The sequence below is a fragment of the Ranitomeya imitator genome, chromosome 4 (assembly GCF_032444005.1).
Source record: "Ranitomeya imitator isolate aRanImi1 chromosome 4, aRanImi1.pri, whole genome shotgun sequence".
In the NCBI taxonomy this organism is placed as follows: Eukaryota; Metazoa; Chordata; class Amphibia; order Anura; family Dendrobatidae; genus Ranitomeya; species Ranitomeya imitator.
The window spans coordinates 321,064,741-321,089,881 of record NC_091285.1 but is presented as its reverse complement, the minus strand read 5'-3'; the positions used below and the strand labels follow the sequence as shown (position 1 = coordinate 321,089,881).

Genomic DNA, 25,141 nt, shown 5'->3' with positions numbered 1-25,141 from the left:
TTTGTGACTAAAAAGTTAAATGTTCATTTTTTCCTTCCATGTTGCTTCTGCTGCTGTGAAGCACCTGAAGGGTTAATAAACTTCTTGAATGTGGTTTTGAGTACCTTGAGGGGTGCAGTTTTTAGAATGGTGTCACTTTTGGGTATTTTCAGCCATATAGACCCCTCAAACTGACTTCAAATGTGAGGTGGTCCCTAAAAAAAATGGTTTTGTAAATTTCGTTGTAAAAATGAGAAATCGCTGGTCAAATTTTAACCCTTATAACTTCCTAACAAAAAAAAATATTGTTTCCAAAATTGTGCTGATGTAAAGTAAACATGTGGGAAATGTTATTTATTAACTACTTTGTGTCACATATCTCTCTGGTTTAACAGAATAAAAATTCAAAATGTGAAAATTGCGAAATTTTCAAAATTTTTGCCAAATTTCCGTTTTTATCACAAATAAACGCAGAATTTATTGACCTAAATTTACCACTAACATGAAGCCCAATATGTCACGAAAAAACAATCTCAGAACCGCTAGGATCCGTTGAAGCGTTCCTGAGTTATTACCTCATAAAGGGACACTGGTCAGAATTGCAAAAAACGGTAAGGTCTTTAAGGTCAAAATAGGCTGGGACATGAAGGGGTTAATATGTTTATTGATGCTGGGATTTTTTTAGAATTGAACGACTTTTTCTTTCTTTATCTTTCAATTTCACTGTTGAGAAATGTGTAAATAATTTTAGGCAGGTGTGGAAAAATGCTGTTAAGTAGGAATTCTTTCAAAAATAGAAGTGTCAATAGTTTGTTTTTATTAGCAAAATGCAAATTGAATGAACAAAAGAGAAATATAAATCAATATCTGTTGTGACCAACCTTTGGCTTCTTCTTGGCACACTTTCACAAAGTCAAGTGTTTTGTAGGATTATTGTCAGGTGTATGAGTTACTAATTATACCAAACAAGTGAAATTAATCATCATTCTCATATATTAGTTGAACCAGTCATTAACTGTAAAAGAAAATGCTATGAACGAAGAACATAAAACTGGATGAGGAATAGCCACATTTTGCTTCAAAATTTGTTGCAATTAAAAAAATGCAAAGTGAATAAACAAAAGAGAAATCTAATTCAAATCCATATTTGATGTGACCGTCCTTTGCGTTCAAAACTGCATGAAAGCATCAATTCTTTTAAAGGGAACCTGTCTGCAGGATTGGGCATAGTAACCTACAGACACTAGGTTACATTCCTATAAGTAGATCCACACTGCAAAGAGCAGAAAGTTTGCGCAGTGTGTAAATTTTGCTAGTATACCAAATTTGCAATTGGCGTTGAATAGTGTTGATTTTAACTGTACAGTATATTCCTAATAAATTTGGCAATACCAATCACAAATAGTTTTATTTTATATTAATATTCAGATTTTTTAAAGTGTGAAAATAATTGTTATGAAAACTTTGATGCCCTGTGGGGTAGAAAAATAGCTTGCCCATCCAGCTGGCACTTTTACAGGATACGTAAAACTATATTAACAATTTGTGCTTTGATTTGGACCTGCAGCCAATTTATCAGCAAATGTTTCCTGTCTTAATAATGTGTGAACATGAAGTAGAAATGGAGCAAAACACAGATTTACAGGATATGGTGTTTTCCAACTGTGAATTTATCTTGTAGAAGACTGCCTCAAAATAGATAAGTGTTTTATATTGGGACAATTGTGTGGCCATTACTTATCAAATCATAACCAGTTGGTGTATGTTTCTGAATATTCCAGCATAAAAATAAAATCTATAGAATGTGTTAAGTCGATTTCAGTGCCTGGCAGGATTTTTGCAACATGGGGATTTTATGCTTTTACATTTTTTATTTGCCTTACTCCAAGAGCCACAACATTTTTAATTCTCTGTCGAAATAGCCATGGCCTTGTTTTTTTTTTGTTTTTGTTTTTTACAAGACTAGTGACAGCATCCTTTTTATTATGTGATGTACTGGAAAACAGTGAAAAAATATAAGTGTGGCAAAATTAAAAAAAAAAGTTTTTTTGATCTTTGTTTTTATACAGTTCATTTTATGGCAAAAACCTGGCAGTATAATTCTACTGGTCAGTCCAATTACGGCAATGCCAAACATCAATAGTTTTTCTTTTTTTTTTATGTAAGTGTTGGAAAAAATTCCAAAGTTTGGAATAAACAAAAATGTTAGTGTCACCATTTTTCGAGACCTACATGTAGGGTTTTCCATTTTCAGTCGATGCAGCTTAGGGCTTATTTTTTGCGCCTTAATATGACATTTTTATTGAAACCCTTTGGTGTTAAATACGATGTTTTAATAAATTCTTACATTTTTTTCTTTGCCGTGTTGTGGTAGCCGAAAAAACCCACTTTTAATGATGACAACAATGCTGTCAATTTGATTTTTTATTTTCTCATTACAGAGTTTACTAAATCGGTTACATTTATATTTTGATAGATTGAATATTTATGGAAGTGTAGATACCATATATGTGTTTGTTTTAATTGGGAAAAAGGTGGGTGATTCAAATATTTTTTACCATCATTTTTGAAACTTTTTTTCATTTTTGCTGTATTTTGTAGTCATTTGGGAATTTAATAAGCACAAATGACAAGTTCACCAGTTCCCGCAGCTTGTGTGAGGGTCCTCAGCACGGAAAGCAAAAGCCTCTGCTTGGTTTGATTCAGTATTTTTATCTTAAAAATGTAATTGTAGGGCTTCAATTTTATTTTCTGTTTATTTTCTGAATTGTAAATTCAGGTAATTAGTTTTATAGTTTAATCCGATTTTTAAAGATGCAGTGAAACCACGTTGTGTGTATTTTTAAAATATTTTTATTTTTATTGGGGGATAAGGATGTGTTTAGAACTTTTATATGTTTTCATATTTTAAAACCTTTTTTTATTATTATTTATTGTTATAGCGCCATTTATTCCATGGCGCTTTACATGTAAGGAGGGGTATACATAAAAACAAGTACAATAATCTTAAACAATACAAGTCATAACTGGTACAGGAGGAGAGCGGACCCTGCCCGTGAGGGCTCACAATCTACGAGGGATGGGTGAGAATACAGTAGGCGAGGGTAGAGCTGGTCGTGCAGCGGTTTGGTCGATCGGTGGTTACTGCAGGTTATAGGCTTGTCGGAAGAGGTGGGTCTTCAGGTTCTTTTTGAAGGTTTCGATGGTAGGCGAGAGTCTGATGTGTTGTGGTAGAGGGTTCCAGAGTAGGGGTGATACGCGAGACAAATCTTGTATACGATTGTGGGAAGAGGAGATAAGAGGGGAGTAGAGAAGGAGATCTTGTGAGGATCGGAGGTTGCGTGTAGGTAAGTACCGGGAGACGAGGTCACAGATGTATGGAGGAGACCGGTTGTGGATGGCTTTGTACGTCATGGTTAGGGTTTGTACTGGAGTCTCTGGGCAATGGAGAGCCAGTGAAGGGATTGACAGAGGGGAGAAACTGGGGAATAGTGGGGGAACAGGTGGATTAGTCGGGCAGCAGAGTTTAGAATAGATTGGAGGGGTGCGAGAGTATAAACCTTTTTATTTTTATCGTTTTTTTGTCTCTTTAGGGAACTTATAGGCGATAATCTGATCATTTGTAATATGTACTGCAATACCGCGATATTGCAGTATATAGCAATAATCTCAGTCCCCTATGAATGCCAGCCAGAGGCTAATCGTCATTGGGATTATAATCTTTACAGGCACGGTGGTCTCCAGCAGACGCCTTGTTGTCATGGCAACCCATAAGCACCCCATGATTGTGTTTCAAGGGAGACGATGGGCGGTTTGAACAGCTCACTGCCCAGGCTGCACACTGTAAATGTCACTATAACAAACTGATAGCTACATTTAACGAATTAACAGTCGCAGGAAGAGCGCCGCTCCACTTGCAGCTGTTGAAGGCAGATGTTGGCTGTATAATACATCTATTAACTACTGACATGAAAGAACGTGACTTGACGTTTGACATTCCTGTACATCATATGTCGGTTAAAGAAGTAAAAATATATATCTACAGTATATATTTATTATGTTAAAATATGTGCATTTATGCTTATTCTTCATAGTATGAATTATAAATAGGAACATTTTAGTATGATTCCTACTGTCCAGTCTGTCACTGGCTCCCTTCTCCACCCTCTGGTTTGTACTAAGATTTGAAGTTGACCCACATACAGTGGGGCAAAAAAGTATTTAGTCAGTCAGCAATAGTGCAAGTTCCACCACTTAAAAAGATGAGAGGCGTCTGTAATTTACATCATAGGTAGACCTCAACTACAGGAGACAAACTGAGAAAAAAAAATCCAGAAAATCACATTGTCTGTTTTTTTATCATTTTTTTAGCATATTATGGTGGAAAATAAGTATTTGGTCAGAAACAAACAATCAAGATTTCTGGCTCTCACAGACCTGTAACTTCTTCTTTAAGAGTCTCCTCTTTCCTCCACTCATTACCTGTAGTAATGGCACCTGTTTAAACTTGTTATCAGTATAAAAAGACACCTGTGCACACCCTCAAACAGTCTGACTCCAAACTCCACTATGGTGAAGACCAAAGAGCTGTCAAAGGACACCAGAAACAAAATTGTAGCCCTGCACCAGGCTGGGAAGACTGAATCTGCAATAGCCAACCAGCTTGGAGTGAAGAAATCAACAGTGGGAGCAATAATTAGAAAATGGAAGACATACAAGACCACTGATAATCTCCCTCGATCTGGGGCTCCAAGCAAAATCCCACCCCGTGGGGTCAGAATGATCACAAGAACGGTGAGCAAAAATCACAGAACCACGCGGGGGGACCTAGTGAATGAACTGCAGAGAACTGGGACCAATGTAACAAGGCCTACCATAAGTAACACACTACGCCACCATGGACTCAGATCCTGCAGTGCCAGACGTGTCCCACTGCTTAAGCCAGTACATGTCCGGGCCCGTCTGAAGTTTGCTAGAGAGCATTTGGATGATCCAGAGGAGTTTTGGGAGAATGTCCTATGGTCTGATGAAACCAAACTGGAACTGTTTGGTAGAAACACAACTTGTCGTGTTTGGAGGAAAAAGAATACTGAGTTGCATCCATCAAACACCATACCTACTGTAAAGCATGGTGGTGGAAACATCATGCTTTGGGGCTGTTTCTCTGCAAAGGGGCCAGGACGACTGATCCGGGTACATGAAAGAATGAATGGGGCCATGTATCGTGAGATTTTGAGTGCAAACCTCCTTCCATCAGGAAGGGCATTGAAGATGAAACGTGGCTGGGTCTTTCAACATGACAATGATCCAAAGCACACCGCCAGGGCAACGAAGGATTGGCTTCGTAAGAAGCATTTCAAGGTCCTGGAGTGGCCTAGCCAGTCTCCAGATCTCAACCCTATAGAAAACCTTTGGAGGGAGTTGAAAGTCCGTGTTGCCAAACGAAAAGCCAAAAACATCACTGCTCTAGAGGAGATCTGCATGGAGGAATGGGCCAACATACCAACAACAGTGTGTGGCAACCTTGTGAAGACTTACAGAAAACGTTTGACCTCTGTCATTGCCAACAAAGGATATATTACAAAGTATTGAGATAAAATTTTGTTTCTGACCAAATACTTATTTTCCACCATAATATGCAAATAAAATGTTAAAAAAACAGACAATGTGATTTTCTGGATTTTTTTTTCTCAGTTTGTCTCCCATAGTTGAGGTCTACCTATGATGGAAATTACAGACGCCTCTCATCTTTTTAAGTGGTGGAACTTGCACTATTGCTGACTGACTAAATACTTTTTTGCCCCACTGTATGTATAGCCCAAACTGAATGGCCCAGAGGTCAGGTATTCTACCTCATCCGTTCACTGTCTATGGGCGTACCAGAGATCGCCACCGAGTCATGTATGTTAGTTGTATGTTATTGATATGTGATAACTTACAGTTTTGATACAACCCCTTAAAGTTGTACAAACACATTTGAGGAGCTTTGTAGTATAATGCTTCACAGGACATTATGTATAATTTGCTATTTAGGTTACACTTGTCTCATTACTAGTGCTCTTTAAAGGGATTCTGTCAGCATATAATGACTGTTCATTACCAAGTACAGCGAATCGGGGCTTCCTCGCTGAGCCGATCGTTTAACCCCTTAAACCCCGAGGGTGGTTTGCACGTTAATGACCGGGCCAATTTTTACAATTCTGACCACTGTCCTTTTGAGGTTATAACTCTGGAAGGCTTCAACGGATCCTGGTGATTCTGACATTGTTTTCTCGAGACATACTGTACTTCATTATAGTGGTAAAAAAAAAATTTGATATTACCTGAGCTTATTTGTGAAAAAAAAAGAAATTTGGCGAAAAGTTTGAAAATTTCGCAATTTTTCAACTTTGAATTTTTATGCCCTTAAATCACATAGATATGTCACACAAAATACTTAATAAATAACATTTCCCACATGTCTACTTTACATCAGCACAATTTTGGAAACAACATTTTTTTTTGTTAGGGAGTTATAAGGGTTAAAATTTGACCAGCAATTTCTAATTTTTGCAACATCATTTCTTTTTAGGGACCACGTCACATTTGAAGTCATTTTGAGGGGTCTATATGATAGAAAATAACCAAGTGTGACACCATTCTAAAAACTGCACCCCTCAAGGTGCTCAAAACCACATTCAAGAAGTTTATTAACCCTTCAGGTGTTTCACAGGAATTTTTGGAATGTTTAAAAAAAATGAACATTTAACTTTTTTTCACAAAAAAATTAATTCAGCTCCAATTTGTTTTATTTTACCAAGGGTAACAGGGGAAAATGGACCCCACAAGTTGTTGTACAATTTTAGGTGTGTGGTTAAGGTTGGCGTTAGGGGTGTAGTTGGGATTTGGGGTGTGTTTGGGTTAGGGATCAGTTAGAATTGGGGGTTTCCACTGTTTAGGCACATCAGGGCTCTCCAAACATGACATGGCATCCGATCTCCAGCCAATTCGGCGTTGAAAAAAGTAAAACAGTGCTTCTTCCCTTCCGAGCTCTCCCGTGCGCCCAAACAGGGGTTTACCCCCAACATATGGGGACATTTTTATCCTAGGACCATGTATGGCATTGATGTTGCATTTTCTGGTTATTAGCAGTGGGTACTGACATATTGTGGTCAAGTCCTTTGCGGCCTGTATAGGCACATTTTGCAGGAGAGCACATTTGATTAGGTGCACCTAGGGTAGGATATATGTTTACTGTTAACATATTGTATTATGGGACTGTCATTTATTGTGGGATATGGTGGGTATAGGGATTTGGATATTTGATTTTAAATGTTTTTAACATGTTTTTTGAGGTGTTTAATAAAGGTGTTTTGCTTTATGTAGCTACCGATTGTCTTTATATTTGGGGTTGTGCATACCATTTTTAGTCTACCCTTTCTCTTTTCCTTTGTCAAAACTACAGCTTGTCCCCGAAAAAAGACACTTTTATAATGCCATGTTAACAGAAAAATAAAAAAAAGTTTTTCGAATGGGAAGAGATAAACTAATAGGCAAAAATGAAAATTGGCTGCGGCGGGATTGTCGTCATGAGTATTTATTTTAATAGTTGTATTCAGTATTAGTTTCCCGTTGTCCCTAAACTGAGCATTATTAGTGTTAAAGAGCATGCTGGGGATCCTGTACACCTAACCTGCGTTCATTTTTCTGTAGGATGTAATAGGGATGTAATAGGGTATTTAGTGAAGGCACATTTTCTAGCGCTGTACTGTAATAAGTGCAGCTTTGAAGCTTGGAATTATGCACTGAAAATCTGCACCAAATTCTCCACATCTGCAACCTTAGGGGTTTGACGCTTGTAGACTGCCAATGTGTGAACCAATCGCATTTATATAGTATGAGCTCCAGAGACATGCCAGTCAGCAGTCTACATTTATTATATATTCTTAGAGGTCAGGATCTGAGCCTTACTAAATAATTGTGCTTGATGAGGAAATGAACATGCTTTTGCGGAGGGTCACTATATAAGTTAAAGGGGTTTTGCAGCATAAGCTTTTATTTGAGAACAAGCTTGTACAGCTACAAACTAACACACAGCTGCTACTCATCCTCCCCAGGTCCAGCACCAGTTTTCCGTTGCTGCTTTGGTCTTTGCGTACAGGCTGCAGCAATGATGTGACGACTACCACACACATAACCGCTGCATCCAATCAGTGAACTCAGCAACTTTGCTGGTGTAGATAGCATAAGCCACTGACAGCACAGTAACAGCTGTACTTATTATTTTCTACCTATACAAGCCTTTGCTCAAAAGTTTATCCTGGAAATCCCTTTTAATTTGTTAGTGAGAAATATGTATATGTACATCAGCGCTGGGCCCACTGTGTGTGGAGGACGTTCAGGAGCTGAGCTCCCTCCACATGCCGTTGAAATTGGCTGTGTTGCGTGTTTGAGGATTTTTATATAATTGTTTTTTTTTTTTACTTCAATTTTATCTTTTCGACACGTCGACCGTGTATGAAAGTTTCTACAAGCATCCATTAGGGCCTGAATGTATGCTTTAGCTGGCGTTATGGCAGCGTAGACTTGTCAGCCCTTTATAGGATTCGGCACACTCAAGTAACATAAACCTGAGCAATAGTGATAGGAAGGTCCACATAAGTCAACTGAAGGAGCACCCCCAAGACTTATTGATTGAATTAACCACTAGAACACCCCAATGCGTCAGAAGGTCATTGTCAGTTGACAGCCTTCGATTCTTGTATTCCTGGGGTTCATATGTAAAATGTCTTACTTTTCCATACATTGGAAAATGTAGCATTTAATTTATTGTGCAGGCTTCTGTACACTCAGAGTTTCTAACGATCACATGCCAAAATGTTTGTGACATACTGCGTTTGTCTGTAGGGTACCAACATGTCTCGCATTGTCCAGATTTCCTATCTAATTGAGATTCCTGAAATCCAATCTGAGTGCATTTCATTTCCATAACGAAATGCGACAAATCAATATATTGCAGAATATTCGCTGTCCCTGTTCTTTCAAAACATTGGAATAATAACTGAAAAGCATGTGCATTTCAGAACAAGTACCTGGAAATGTGATCTCTGTACAGAATTATTATTTGGCTTTGCCCCAGAAATACACATCTTTGCATGATGCACCTGGCCGTGTGTGGCAGGTCTGGTAGAATCTGCTAATTAAAAATACAGGCTTTAACAGGCACCTCGTCTGGCAGGATAGTTAGTTGCCTGTTGGTGCTCAGCGGGTTTTGGTAGTGCTTCTTATTTTTCTATCCTAATGGTCTACTGCCCACCTAATTTTGCCTTATTGTCAGCCACTATTTACCACAGCTTGAAGCCCTCCCAGGAGGCTAAATTATTATCAAAGGATTAGGGAGATGTAGCCTTACAACTCTGACATTTCTGATTACTTGTCTAAGCCAGAACACTAATTAGCTGTGACTAATCAAGAAAAATGTCCTTGCCATAGAAAACCATTTAAAAGACATGAGAAAAGTAGAACAGCAATTCAAAAGCAAAGTATTGCTCAGATTTGCTGACAGTTGTTCGGTTTCCACCCAAGCTTTTTAGCGCTCCTTTAATTATGCAAAGGACTGTGTGTTCTTCCGACAACTAAGAGCAACTTGAGTTGAAGAACGGATTGTCTTTTCACATGTTTGTGTGTTTCCTTCAACCAAAACAACAAACAGTTATTTTTAAGACTTCACAGAAGTTAGGTCTGTTGGCTCATTTTGTGTGCCGAAAAGTCTGAGAAAACCGCGTTGTCATTGATAAAGCTGCGGTTTTAAAATGTACTTAAATAATTGGTAAGTCAGTTATCACAGCAGATTCCGCCTGCAACACAGATCAGTCTCATTGAATAGGGCTAATACATCAAATGTGGATCAGCCTTGGACTTCTGCCATTGATTCTCTGCCAAATTAGCATTGAATTTTTCCAACTTTAAAAAGCTCCGTATGAACATATTCTAAGGTCAGGTTTACTTTTTAAAAAAATATTTTCCCATTGAAAGTAGCATCTAATTGTCAGAATATTTTCTTTATGGTTTTATACACAGAACTATGGCATTTTTTAAATAATTGGCACCTAACAGTTGACTGTTTGCAAAGACATTTGTATGCACATGTATGTTAAATAATTTGCCTCAATAAGAAAACCATTGTCCCACTTTCCTGTAGATGATGTTCTCCTACCTCAAACAAGTCACGTTACATTGTCTGCAATCTTTCAGGATGACTTTCCCCAGTGATATCAAGTGTCTATGGGGGCAGGGGGGAGGTTTTTGTTCAGAAACCTATGGGGATCAGCAGTCTGACTTAACACATACAGGCTCCATAGGATTTGTAGTTCGTACTTCAGTTAATTCAACTCAACTTAGCTGAGCTAAAAATACCAAACAGAGCCCATGTCCTATAGTGGCTTTTGCTCTTTCAGAAAAAAGATCTTGTAACGCTTAGAACGTCCCTATTAAGCAGTTGAAACCATCATTAACTTAGGCTAGGTTCACTTTGCGTTCATTGACTACGTTAAATGGACTACGTTACACCGCAGCATAACACGGTGTAACGTAGTCCGTTAACGCCTCCATTGAATGCAATGGCGAATGCATCGCTAGTGCACGCCCACAATGAGCGTGCGCTAGCGATGTGCTGTCATTTGAGTGACGGACCCGAGACGCGGGCTGCAGCATTCCCGGGTCCATCACTGCTAGCGCAGATGGAGCTAGCAGATGCTCCATCTGCGCTAGCGTGATGTAGCGCCGGCACTTGCGCTAGCAGCAGCCCGTTAGCGTATGTGCTGAACGGGCTGCTGCTAACGTGAACCTAGCCTTATTTAGGATAATATGTCATTGGAAAAAAATTTCCATGATGACAAAATATTCTGCATATGTTTGACCTTAGACTAGAGCTACATGGTGTCTTTGGCCTTGACAAAGGTTGCATGAGCAAAATTCGGTATTTGCTGATCTTACAGCGCAGTGTAAGGCAGGTGAAAGGGTTCATATTGCAACCCCCATGACAAGCAAGTCACTAAAAGTTGGAACTAGTTTTAATGTTTGTGATTTGAATGTCGTGGTTGCAGTGCAATTCTACTCACCTGCATTACACTGCAATATATCAGCGACACGGAGTGATCTTTGGCCATGCAACACGCCATGTCGCTTCCCAAGCCACTTTGTAACCCCAGACTAAATGTAAACGGTCTAATATGAGAATCTTTAGATAATTGTACTTTTTCCCACCTTTCACTCTCAATCATTCAAAATGCATTCTGCAAACCTCAGAAACCTTGTGCTAGTTTAATTATAACTTAAAATGCTGTATATAAAAACTAATTTCTATTGTTTGATCTTGTGCATGGCCAAACTGGACCAGTCTAAGGGTATGTGCACACGTCAGGATTTCTGGCAGAAATTTTCCTGACAAAAACCTGACATTTCTGCCAGAAATCCGCATGCGTTTTTTTCGTGTTTGTTTTTTTTGCGGTTTTGATGCGTTTTTTGTGCGTTTTTGATGCGTTTTTTCTTGTGTTTTTTCCAAATGCATAGAATAGCGGGAAAATCCGCAAAATTAATGAACATGCTGCTTTTTTTACTGCAATGTGTTTTTTTTGCGGAAAAAAATGCATCATGTGCACAAAAATTGCAGAATGCATTCTAAAATGATAGGATGCATATGTAGGCGTTTTCTAATGCATTTTTATTGTGAAAAAAACGCGGAAAAAGCCTGAACGTGTGCACATACCCTGAACCAAATTTGTCAGATAGGTAAATAAGGCGCTTTGGAAGGTGATAGATCAGGTTTCAGCTGTTCATGACCTACCATTCTCGAAATAGTCACCAAAAATAGAACACATAAACAAATGTTAATTTATGGCCAGACAGATGGACCAATCTGCCCTAAATTTGCCAAATGGGTAAACTTGGCACATAACTCATTTTGGTTTCATACCAGTAGCAGATGAACTTTTTAACCACGTGCGCAAACAACAAATAACTAAACCAAATAGACCCATGAGAAACCAGGTAATTCTACTAGTTAAAAATATTTCTTGGCAACTTTTTTAATCAATCATCTAATATGTTTCTGCCGGAACGTTCATATACATTGCGTCCTTTCGTTAGTTGCTGGTTGCCCACACACATACATTGCTTAGAAGTAGACAAGAATAACAATCTTTTACATTTATTTCTGATTGTAATAGGATAATCTGTAGACATTCCTTGCCCCATCCATAGCTTAGGCACATAGTTTGTACATGTCAGAGCATATATTGGGTACGTTTGCTAGAGAGGACCAAACCACAAAGTCAACCTGTCATGTAAGATCGCAGAGCATCTTCTGTCTATGAAGGAAAAAGATAAGCGAAGCTTTGATGTGTTTATATGCTTTAATACATTATTACTGCCATTAATAATACTAATTTTAAGGGGGTCTTTCATGCTGTGCTTATAGAATGCCACAGTAAAATAGCCCACACAATGTATTGTGTTACTGAATCATTTAATTGTAATTTGCCGTTTTTTTTATTATAGAATATTAACAAAGAATAAATGGAGATTCATTTTGCAAACTGTCCAGATTTTGATATATTTTTATATTATATATATATATATATATATATATATATATATATATATATTTTATATATCTAGCTAGCAGTTAAAGTGACCCAGTGAGATAATAATGTCTGGTATTTGACTACAAATATTCTTATAATCGCAACTGGTTAAGTTGCAATAACAGATTTTTTTGCTATTTATATGGTAACTTTAGTCATTTTAATTGAATGTTGAGAATTCATGTAAAATGTAAGTTGTAGCTGCTAAAAGATTGTGTTTGTGTTGGTGAGATAATACATATTGTTTGCATTGTTAAGCTTTGTCTGTCCTATAAGCAATGATTGTTTTGGTGTCATTTTTACTTTATATGTTGGCCGTGCATGGAGATGTGCAGTTCTAATACCACTTTAGGGTTGAATGGATTTGCTCTGTGGATTTTGCTTTCTGTAGTTGAGGCGACGTCCGTCTCCATGCAGATTTGTCGGGATCTCGACTGCAGATATGTAACAGCTCCTAATCACAGCTTTCTACAAGTGTCTAGTAAAAGCTTTCACAGCTTTCAGAAGTCATATAAACATCAACATGATTGCCATGTGATTTGATGAGGAGTTACAAGCATCACATTAGAATCCTAATTATTCCTGCGTTCAAACTGCCGAATCCATGCGTTTTCACACACAGTAAAGCTAAAGCTCTTCTGCCCAGATAAGTGCTGCATGTAATTGAATTGTTAGAAACATACCGCCATCCGCCACCGATAACTTCCTGGACATGAAATGCATTTGTCTCGTATATTCAGTAGGCAGTGGAGCAGGGAAATTCCTTAGCTGTGTCTTTTCTAAATGTACAAGGGGGGATAGAAAAAAGCATGGTATGTTGCTAAATCTCTTTTCAGGGGCACTAGAAAGAAACAACTCAAATCCTTGTTAGAAAATTGCAGAGTCTGGTGGTGACAAAGAGCTCATGCTTGTTCTATTGTTACTTCCCCTGTGTCCTGAGAGTGGAGCCCTTTACAGCTGTGTGGATCCAGCCTGGCTCAGATGTACGACTTTAAGAGAGGAGGCTTGTCAATTTCTGGCCACAATAGACAGAGAGTTTTTCAGTGCCTGTTGCAGTGCTGAGCACAGTTGGGGATCAATGCTAGCCATTCAGACTGCACCCTTTTCCATGGCTTTGATTTGTTAATTCAAGACTAAAGGTCTACGGAGGGGGGTTTAGAGTGTTTAAGAAAGCTGATGAACTGTTTAAGAAAGCTGATGAACTGAGAGCGTTCGTAGTCTTGGTGTGGCAATTTCCATAGTTGGTGGCAACTATTGGCTCCGAGGGAGCTGTGTCCTTGTTGACCCATGTGTTATTAAAATGCACAAGCGCTGCGTTTCTCAATATTTCAGCCCTATTTCATTGTCAATACCACCTTCTGAGCCGTTCAGCTTGTTGGTTGCTCTAAAGATTCTCTTAGATTGGGTTTGAAAACTTCACCTTAAACACTAGATTAGACTGATGTTCTGTTTTCCGTGCTCCTGTTGATTTGTTGAACCTTTGCAGGGCTGGAAAGCAAGTAGCAGCTTGATGGGGAGACAGGCTGCTAATATGATTTACCAGCCTACAGTCATGCACAATAAGTGTGAATAAATACAAGGGTCTCACAGAATCAACCCTAGCTTTTCCTTTTCTCTTATTTTTGCTTGTCAGGGAAATAATGCATGCCCTTACAGGAGCTTGATGTGCTATGAATGAGATATAAAGCAAAACTATTTTCTTTTTTTTTTCCCGCTCTCTTCTTTTTGCTGTCAAATACATTGCATGCGGATGAGATGAGTGCTGTTCAGATATTACGGCCGAAATTGCTTGGATTTCTGTATTATGTGATTGTAAAATTGCTGCTAAACATTTAACCACTTGCTCACTGAGTAAACAGCAGATGTCTCGTCGGAGAGCCACGACTGCTATGATTTTTCCGTATTTGCTGGTTTTGCTTTTAGTTTAAAAAAAATGTGTAATATTTTGTCTTTATCATTAACTACATTTTGCATCTCTCCAGGACTGGCAGACGGTCTCTGAATTCTAGGAAAGATACTGTATCTGATAATTTTATAAAAAATAGAGTTGATTTTTTTTTTCTTTCCCACTATGCATGCGTTTGCTCTGAAAGTCAGCTTTTTTGCTGTTCTCTTTCACAGCGTAAAGATTGAAAAATGGGCAAAACGGGGGATGATTTCATAAATAATAATAATAAGGAAACAGATGAGATTGCATTTTTAATTTCTTTGGATGCATTTCTTATATGAATGGATATGCCGTATTGATCTGCTGGAGAAAACGCAGATATGTACGGTTTATAGAAATGTCCACATACCAGCAATTCTTCCATCTCCTCAATTACACCTGAAGTTGAATATGCACATGTAAAATATTCTGTCTTTTACAGCCTTGCTGTTTAATTACACAAGGTGATACGGCAAGGCTTTTTGGCGCTTCGGTTTTATGCACATTGCTGTTCATCTTCCGTACGAAGACACAATGTTTTTTTCCTATTTACACTTCTTGACACATTGATAAGAAGCAGGAAATTACTTTAGGAAAGGACTTAAACCCCTCTCCTGTAGACAGACTCCCTACGATCAGGGCAGGAACAGGAGATCTCAATAAATGTAATCTCTTACTATTTAACAGGATCACATCCTTCACTTTTCCCAGTGTAACTTAAAAGCTTTTGTTCAGCGTTTAGAACAAAGTGAACATAGGAGCCTTCTAGAATTCTAGACGGGTTTATAGCACCATGAAATGGCCTCTCTTTGCTACGTCAGTCCATAATATAGAGACCGATTAATACATGTTGAAATACAAAGATATACAGATGGCAACACAGCTAGCCATATACAATTAGACAGATATTTGAGATTGTATAGATGAATAATAAAAAATGACTGCATGTGTTTACATTGATCAATTACTACTCATCGTTGTACCCTGTGATTTATTCAGTAATTACATGGTTAGCAGCAGGAGTCCTATAGATCAATAGAAAATCATGTAATTACAGGTCATCGTTGTCTCCGACCATATGTATTTTAGTGCTTGTGTTTTCCCTTCGCATAGCTGTAGAAAGCGCTTTTAATATCCATCGTTGGCTAATGCTGGCTGCAAAGTGCAAAACAGGTTTTTAATGAATGTTACAGCTTGGAAGCAGAACAGTTAGTGCTAATTCACATAAAGAACAATCCAGGTCAGGTTGCTTGATTTCCTGGCGAAACATACAGTTCTCTTATAAGGAAATTATAGCATTATTGACTTCAAGTGCTGGCCTGTCATCATTTCCGAGTGTTTCATTAGCAGTCATTACCGTTTCTGTTAAATGAATACTGCAGAGTTCTTTGCTTTCTCTTTTTTTTTTTTACAGCTATGGTATTGCAGTTCTGTTAAAGTCATATGTGTGTGGCTGACAGACAGATTAGATCTTCAGCTCCATGTGTATCAGTTAAAAACCATCATCAAGATTGTGAAGGTAAGTAATTCACTGAGCCAATGTGCCAAACGTCTCCTTTTCTTTCTTCCATTGTGTTCCCGTCCAGCTTATTGCAGAGTGTAAGTATTTGTGTGCTCCTTGTAATATGTGTGTAATTAATACCATGAGACAAAAGGGTGCAAATGGCATATGAATACTCCAACCTATGGCAACCAATTAAACATGTAGTTTAGTGTTCATTTATAATAGGCAGCTTTTCAGTCAGCTAGTTTGATATTGATTCGGGCACGATTTACCAAAAGTATCTGAATAGCATTTTACTGTGTGCACAGTAGGAAATGGCCATATAATTACTCCAATTTGACTCTCATAAGCTGCTTAACCAATTCATAGATGGGGACTTTTCAGCTCATTGCGATCAGCTCAATGATTTTTGCTTTTTGAGAATGTGTCGAAATATAGAAGATAACTCAGTGGTCCATTATATAATGTATATCATTGTTTTCACTTTGCCAACAATTAGTTTATTTTTACTATTCATGGCAAATTTATCGATCACATTAAAGATCTAATGAGTAGATTTAATTTGTAATAAACGTCTCTTTTTCAGACAGAATAGCACATTTTTTTATAGACTAAGAGACACGGAGCATTGAAACAATTGGTAGAATGGATTTATTGCCTAATACAAATTGTCACTTGGTGCTATGAAAGAGACTCGCAGCAGTAATGAAGAGATAGGGAAGAAATTACCAGCCGCTCTTATAAGACTCAGATATTTGTCTTTATATGTCTGACTTCTTTAGATTTATTTTAGTATAGTTTACCAAATAATTTATCATTTTCATGTTTCCAGGTACATGACTACGAAATGTCTAATGGAGATAAAGACAATGACTTTTTTTTTTTTAAGAATTGTCTTTTGCTGGTTGTTCAGTATAGTAACACACACATATTAGACTGCAGGTTCTATCATTGTGTGATATACAGTAAATGTGGCTCATGATGTAGAGACGGAGGCCTTATGTTCAAGAAATGTTGCTTCCAAAATTAGCTTGCATTTTTAAATAGCCACAAAACCTGTACCATTTCTGTAGAATATTGAAATGTTCATTTCACTACGCATTCATGAATTTACTGTGGAATCTGTTTATGGCAGGGAGAAAAAAAAATCCTTTAATGTAATTAAAAAAAAAAGCATACATTTTAATTAATTTAGCATATGCGCTGCTTTTGACAGCTCTTGTGCAATGGATTGGTTCAAAACTTGGAATACCTGCCAACAGCAGCCTCAGTATGAAGTATATCATCTTGTTTCCGCTGGCTTTTGTTTTTGCGCACTCCTTAAAAAAATACGATTTATCATGTATTCAAGACAATATCCATATCTGGTTTGTTGTACTATAAATTCTTTTCTCACATTATTTCTTCACTCTCTCATTTTTCATAATGGTAAATTATTAATGTTATATCATTAAAACGACTTCCCATATCTCACTCACTACCAATGACTGGTGCAGCCTCTTTAGAAGTTCTTTTTAAGTTGAAGCAGTTGAACAGTTTTTTATTGTAAGAAACATCTAAAGAAATTAGAATTATTTGTAATCCTAAATTTTGCCATGGAGGGGTTGGATATAGTTGCTAATTTTAATTAAGACTAGTTAAGTCTACCATGAGTGGGATTAAAAGACTATATAACTTGACTTTTTATGAGCAGTCTTTATCACTGATCTGTATAGATGTCCATTTTTAGGACATCATAATTGCTGAAATGCAGTGATGAACACACCATTGGTGCAACCATCAAATCACTGCATGGTCTCCTTAATTCTTTCAGTAACCATTGTCTGTCAACATAGTTCAATCTAGAAACACTGCTGTGTTCTCTGGGCCAAAGCACATTTAAATTAATGAACTGTGCGCTAACCAGCTGGATGGTCCCTCTCCTCTTGAAGCTGGAGAAAACGACATTTGTGGTCTCCGTAAAGAATTTCAAGTTTTTATTCATCTGACCACAGAACAATGTTCAATTTTTGTCTCAGTTCATTTTAAATGAACCTTGACCCAAAGAAGACGGCAGCGTTTCTGGATTATGTTAATCTACCACTTCTTCTTTCCATGATAGAGCTTTCACTTGTGTTGGTACATTGTCCAACAAGCTGTGTTCACAGACTATGATTACTGGAAGAATACCTCAGTCGATGCAGTAATTTTCATGACCGAATCATGTCTACTTTTAAGGCAATGATTCTTGAGGGCCTATAGATCAAGAGCATTCAATATTGACCATCGGCATTGTCCCTTGTGCACATAGATTTCTACACCATCTCTGAATGTTTTTTCATTGAATATTTAAAGTTTGCAATTGAGGTCCATTTTTCTGAAGTTATGTCCCAATTTTAAATGCAGTTTTTCAGCTTGGGGAACCTCTTACCATCTTTACTTCTGAGAGACTTTGCCACACTCAGTTGACTTGGTTGAATATTGACCCTCCGGTTATTTTTCATTAATAGCACCTAGTTTTCCAGCCTTATGTTAACCCTGTCCCATCTTATTTGTGATCTGCTGCTGCCATCAATTTCTAAATGATTTATGTTGTTAAAATGAAATGGAATTTTTTTTTCACATTAATAAGTGACTCTGCCCTATTTCCAAACTACATATAAATATAAGCAATCCTTTCACTTAAGACACAAGAATAATAACTTCAATGTAATCTATACTGTCCTACAAATACAATATTATGATGGTAAAAAAGGATGGCAAAGGAGTATATTAGTATCCATCCTTTACCCCATGCCATTTTGCATATTGTTACTAAGATTGTGGCTTCCTAAGATGTCTTGGGCCAGTTTCTCTGTATTGGTATTTACTTATTTATTTGCACTGTTGCATTAAATTGCTTTCTTCTTTTTGGACGTGCTTATTTTACTCACTTCTATACCACCATTAATTCCAAATCACTTTACAAACAACATCACTGTCCCCATTGGAGCTCTCAATCTAGCTTACCTTAGTAGATAAGCTGAAGAAAAAATGGTGCAACCTGGTCTTATCCAAAAAACATTCAGAATTAAAAATAGTAGATTGCTAACCTGATCCATAGAATTGTGCGTTTTATAATGTTATTGAGCTGCTGCGGAGCCACGGGTTGTCCAACCACTTGCAATATAAACCAGGAAGTATTTGTGGACTTTTTCACACTGCTGTTTATTGAAGATGCCAATTTCAGAAAAATAATTCAGCATATGGTTTTAGTCGACATGTTTCGAAATCGAATACATGGTTCCTGAGGAAGAAGTATGTAATACTTCAATTAACATGTCAAATAAAACCATATGCCAAATTCATTTTCTGAAAGTGGCATCTTCAATAAACAACAGCGCGAACAAGTCCATAAATTCTTCCTGGTTTGTAATCTAAAATCCCTATCATTATGTCTTTGCAGTCTGGGAGAAAACTAGAGTACCTGGAGGAAACTCGCACAGACGAGGGGAGGACATACAAATTCCTTGCAAATGTTGTCCTTGGTAGGATTTAAACCCAGGTCACCAGCGATGCAAAACTACAGTGCTGTCTTTAGATTGACAGTATTAGTCTTATGTCCTAAGGATTCTTTACTAGAGATGAGCAAACATCGTCAGCTCCCTCCTTATTCTTCAAGCTATAGACCTTACCGAAGAAGCTGCAGCGAGAACCCGGATCGCTCCCGATATGCAGCTGATTGTGTCGCGGCTGTGTGACAGTCACAGCACATGCATGGAGAACCTGTGTGTTGTGACTGTCACACAGCCGCGACACATGCAGCTGCGGCACCGAACACCTGATCATCGTGAGCGATCCAGGTATCCGGGTTCCCACTGCAGCTATTCGGTAAGCTCTATTAGCGAGCCGAATAAGGAGGGATCCGACGATATTCGCTCATGCGTATTCTTTACATACATATATAGGTTGGCGGTAGGACTGAGTCAAGGTGACCAGAACCAGTGTAGGTTCAGTATTTATTTTGATATGTGCTTTTATGCAGTATTTTTTTAAATGGCCTGTCTTTTTTTTTTTTTTTTTTTAGCTAAGTACGCATTACATATATGGCCCCCTTTCACTTTTATTTTTCAACAATATTTCCTGATGCAATAAAATAATTGCCTTTTTTATACAAAAATGTATCCTTTTAAGCTATCTTTTGTGTGCATGACCTACTTTATATAGCTCCCTTTATCTTGTACTTTATTTTCCAAAAATATTTCTAACACAATATCATAATCCAAGTAAGGCTGGATTCAAATGTTCATGTATTACAGTCCGTGTACAGACCATGTATACATTCCTGTAAGGCTGTCAAATTTGGATCAGTAGACTCACGGCTAAACCGTACAACGGACTGTGTTACATGGAGGTCTGAATGAGATTTAGGACATGATGGTTTTTTGAATGAACATTGTTGTAGAAAAAAAAAATGTGAATAAAAGTGCACTTAAAGTGATGAATATGATTCACCAAGTTAGGACTTTACACATTTTGCTTATCTTTACATTGCCTCATTCTTTATGTACATTACAACAATATATAGCTACCCTATAAATTGTATAAAATTTTCCCGTTATATGATTTCTATTAGTCCGTTATATGATTTCTATTAGTCATACCTTCTTACCTAGACAGGTCAATAAAGGTACAAACGTGTACAAAATACAAAACTTTGTGCATGCCATTCATTAACACTTTTTTGTGCAATTTGAGCAGTACACAACTTAATACATTTACATTGTTCTCTCTTCATCTTTTTATATAAACTTAAAGACACAGAAATGTCTTACAGTAATGGCAGACGCAAGACAGCCACAACAGATATTTGTCAGTCATACCCATCATTTTAAAGGCAAAGTGAACTTATTTCCTACTTGATCATATGAACATTATATGAGGGTTGAATATTAATCCATAGCATGAGAGTAAGCTTAAAGGAAATCTAACAGAAAATGACCTATTGTTTAAATCAGATTCTTATATTAAATGTATTTTTTTTGTTTTTACTTATCACAATCTGTATTAAAAATACAAAAAATAGAAAACATTTTTTACACCGGTTATGGGGCTAATTTAGATCCACTGTTGTTTTAAGAAACACTTGTACTTAGTCACTGGTGGGATTCCCACCTATCATTTGTATTAATGCATCTAATCAACCTGTGTAAAGGTCATTGGGAAGGGAGAAGGATAGCAGGGTCAGGGCCAATGCCTATTCTAATTTCTGGATCCTTTATCAGATGTGGATAGAGATATTAGTTGACATTGTAATCCTGCCTTTAAAGGGAACTTGACAGATCCTTAATGCCCTTCAAACCACCAGCAGTTGCATACTCAAACTAGTTGTCCCTCTCACATGTTAAGACACCCCCGTGGGCGTGATAACATGATTTACAAAAGCAGATATAATCATCGTATCTCTGGACTTCAAAAATACTTTTTTTTCTTTTACACATCTGTTAATATGTCATCCAGCGTAAAGGGCTTGTTAAGCAGGGTATTTATAAATGAATATACAAATCTTGGTGGTTTGGAGGCCGTGGAGGTCCCGTCAGGTTCCCATTAATGATAAGAAGCCTGCTGAAAACTCTTCCTGAAAGGACAGGAAATACGAGTCTAAACAAGCCCCTGTGGCCAGTGTGAAAATTTCAAGATTACTTTTTTTCCCATAAAGATCATGATGTGGAAAATAAAAATTTTGCTAAAAATGCTTTAAAAATACATGTAACACAAAAATGCCAATTTAAACAATAGGCCATTTTCTGATGACCACTTCCCTTTTTAGTGACTTCCATAAATGAGATTTGTCAAGAGCCTGTATCCAAGATACACTTTCCAAAATTTTCCAGTTGTAGGTGACACTATTACTCCTTTTTATGTTTTCAGCTACAGAACATCTGTAAAAACATATATTCACAAACAATTGCTCTATGTAATGCTACTAGAATCCCTTCCATAAGAGGGGTATTGTACCATCCACAACTTTATGTCTCACACTTAGGGTACCGTCACACTGAAACGACGCTGCAGCGATACGACAACGATGTCGATCGCTGCAGCGTCGTTGTTTGGTCGCTGGAGAGCTCTCACACAGACAGCTCTCCAGCGACCAACGATCCCGAAGTCCCCTGGTAACCAGGGTAAACATCAGGTTACTAAGTGCAGGGCCGCGCTTAGTAACCCGATGTTTACCCTGGTTACCAGTGTAAACATAAAAAAAACAAACATTACATACTTACATTCCATGTCTGTCCTCCGGTACTGTGCTTTCCTCTGCACTGTCAGCGCCGGTCAGCCGTAAAGCAGAGTGGTGACGTCACCGCTGTGCTTTCTGGCTGGCCAGCGCTGACACAGGATGCAGGAGGAGTGCAGAGAAGCAGAGCGCCGGGGACAGACAGCTGAAGGTAAGTATATAGTGTTTGTTTTTTTTACGTTTACGCTGGTAACCAGGGTAAACATCGGGTTACTAAGCGCGGCCCTGTGCTTAGTAACCCGATGTTTACCCTGGTTACCAGTGAAGATATCGCTGAATCAGGCATCACACACGCCGATTCAGCGATGTCAGCGGGAGATCCAGCGACGAAAGAAAGTTTCAGACGATCTGCTCCGACGTACGATTCTCAGCGGGGTCCCTGATCGCAGTAGCGTGTCAGACACAGCGAGATCGTAACGATATCGCTGGAACGTCACAGATCGTGCCGTCCTAGCGATCAAAGTGCCACTGTGTGACGGTACCCTTAGTGTGACCAATAGAATAAATGATCTCCACTATGGTACTGATATAAAAGCCATAATTTTATTTTAACACAATAACATAAAGGATGTTGAGAAACACCAATTACTAAATGTAAAGAAAGGTACAAAATCCAAAACAAGAGACTATACTGCCATAGGTAGTTTCAGAAAACCAGGCAAAACACTCGCAAGCATGTAAACATGTTTATCACTGATGAAAAGCCTAAATACATAATGAAGTTAGTGTTGAACTATTACCTAAGAGTATGTATGGTGGCAAGTGTGGTTGTTGATCCTAATATCACTTAGATGGGTAAGTAAATACTTATTCCCATGTTAATCTAGCCACCAATATACTCTTAATGCACGGCATACATCTAGTGGATAGTATGTAAGAAAAATGGTATACCTTGCTGTCAGCCACTTGAAAGTACCTCGGGGTCCCTCTGCCCCGACGCGCGTTTCGCGTTCTGCTTCTTCGGGAGGTGTGACGTAATAGTTCAACACTAACTTCATTATGTATTTAGGCTTTTCATCAGTGATAAACATGTTTACATGCTTGCGAGTGTTTTGCCTGGTTTTCTGAAACTACCTATGGCAGTATAATCCCTTGTTTTGGATTTTGTACCCTTCTTTACATGTAGTAATTGGTGTTTCTCAACATCCTTTATGTTATTGTGTTAAAATAAAATTATGGCTTTTATATCAGTACCATAGTGGAGATCATTTATTCTATTGGTCACGCTAAGTGTGAGACATGCTGTAAAAATATGTAGAATATCATGAGACAGAAGAAAATGAGCAGAAACTATAATGTCTACGCTTAGATTAACATTTATGCAAATGTGAAAGTTGCTTCTAATGCTTAGGCGAGGTTCACATCTGCACGGCAGGCTCTCTTACTGTTGCCATTATAGTCGATGGGGAAAAATAGCAAGGCCCTGCCTGATGTCCAAACGACGGCATTTTGAAAGATAGTTTTTGGTAGCTCCAGCTGGCGTTCCCAAGTCACAAGAGAACGTATTTTCCTTATTTTTTATGTTTGTATCTCAGGACATTAGGATAAGTGTTTTAGGTAAATAGTAATTTTTCTAATAACATTTTTAAAAATAATGATGTGAATTCCCTATTTTGTCAGGTGGGTTTCTGCACAAGAATCTGTCTGATTTTTTTATATGTTGCTGTGACTTTGGACACTAAATACAGTAAGAAATGTGATGTAAACATGCTATGACATGCGAGTCAAATGTGTGATTCTCTTTTTCTCTCTTATTTCTCACAGAAAACCTACCGAGACTTCAGGCTGCAGGGAGTGCTGGATGGCACATTAAATATCAAGACATATGAGACTATTCACAACCGTTTAACTATGGAGGAGGCTACAATGGCTGTGTCTGATAGGGGAGGACTCCAGGGGATTTCAATGAAGGACAGTGATGATGAAGAGGAGTGACGGCTGAATATTTCCGTTTTCATCTTTTACTTTATTTCTGTCTGTAAATATTTTACCTTATAAATAATTAACTGTATACAAAGACCCAGATGTTTCTTCATTAAATACCTGTCCATTGCTGTATCCAGTTTCACAGTACAATGTAATAGCCAAGGGAATTTATTAAATAAAAAGATATGAAATTACTGGTGTAATGATGAGGGGTTAGTGCCATTCAGAGTATTGTACGTCTTTACTAGAAGGAATGTGCCTCTCCGAAAAAGATGCAAATATGCCATTATAGTTACATGAAGTGTCCGATCAGTCATGCCCAGCACTGTATTTTTGCCATTTTCACAGGAGAATTTGGAAAATCTTAGTATCCTTGTGGTCAATTCTTAGTGATTTTACTGTTGTAAAAATTTTCCGTTACCATTATGAAACATGTACTTCTATCTCAAGTTTGGTCACTGCATTGGTTTGAATCATTCTGTATCTATATGATATTTAATAAAATTTGATAACCTGTTTACAGATGTGGTACACAAATTCTATGGAGTTGATTATCATAATTTCAAACAAACCATACCAAAAAACAAAATATTAAAATTTGTAAGTATAAATCTATAAAAGGGGTTTCTCGAGCATTTTGATGACATGATGTACATGCACATAAGTGTGCCACATTATCTGGTTTTATTTACTAGATAGTACAATGAATAAAGCTTGCTCACAATGACTGAATAACAATGTTTAGACCTATATCAAATAAATCTACCATTTAATACCATAGATTTTGAATGGAACAACACACACTTGATTAGTTGCATAGTTAGTACAGTTGAATAAAATACATTTGTTCATCAAGCTCAACCAAGGGATGGATTTGGCCACATTCATATTCTTGAACATGATTATTGGAACCTCAACATTTATCA

General features: G+C 37.7%; 1 protein-coding gene across 6 annotated transcripts in view; it reads left to right on the top strand.

Annotated features, from left to right (window-relative positions):
* Positions 1-24,737, top strand: part of CADPS2 (calcium dependent secretion activator 2) — an 854,105-nt gene extending 829,368 nt beyond the window's left edge. For all 6 annotated transcript variants that reach the window (XM_069764895.1, XM_069764893.1, XM_069764892.1 and 3 more), the window contains 2 exons: positions 15,944-16,048; positions 24,054-24,737. In XM_069764895.1, coding sequence (XP_069620996.1) covers positions 15,944-16,048; positions 24,054-24,224 — 276 coding nt within the window. In that variant the 3' untranslated portion in view covers positions 24,225-24,737. The remainder of the gene's footprint in view (positions 1-15,943; positions 16,049-24,053) is intronic.
* The last annotated feature ends 404 nt before the right edge of the window (positions 24,738-25,141 follow it).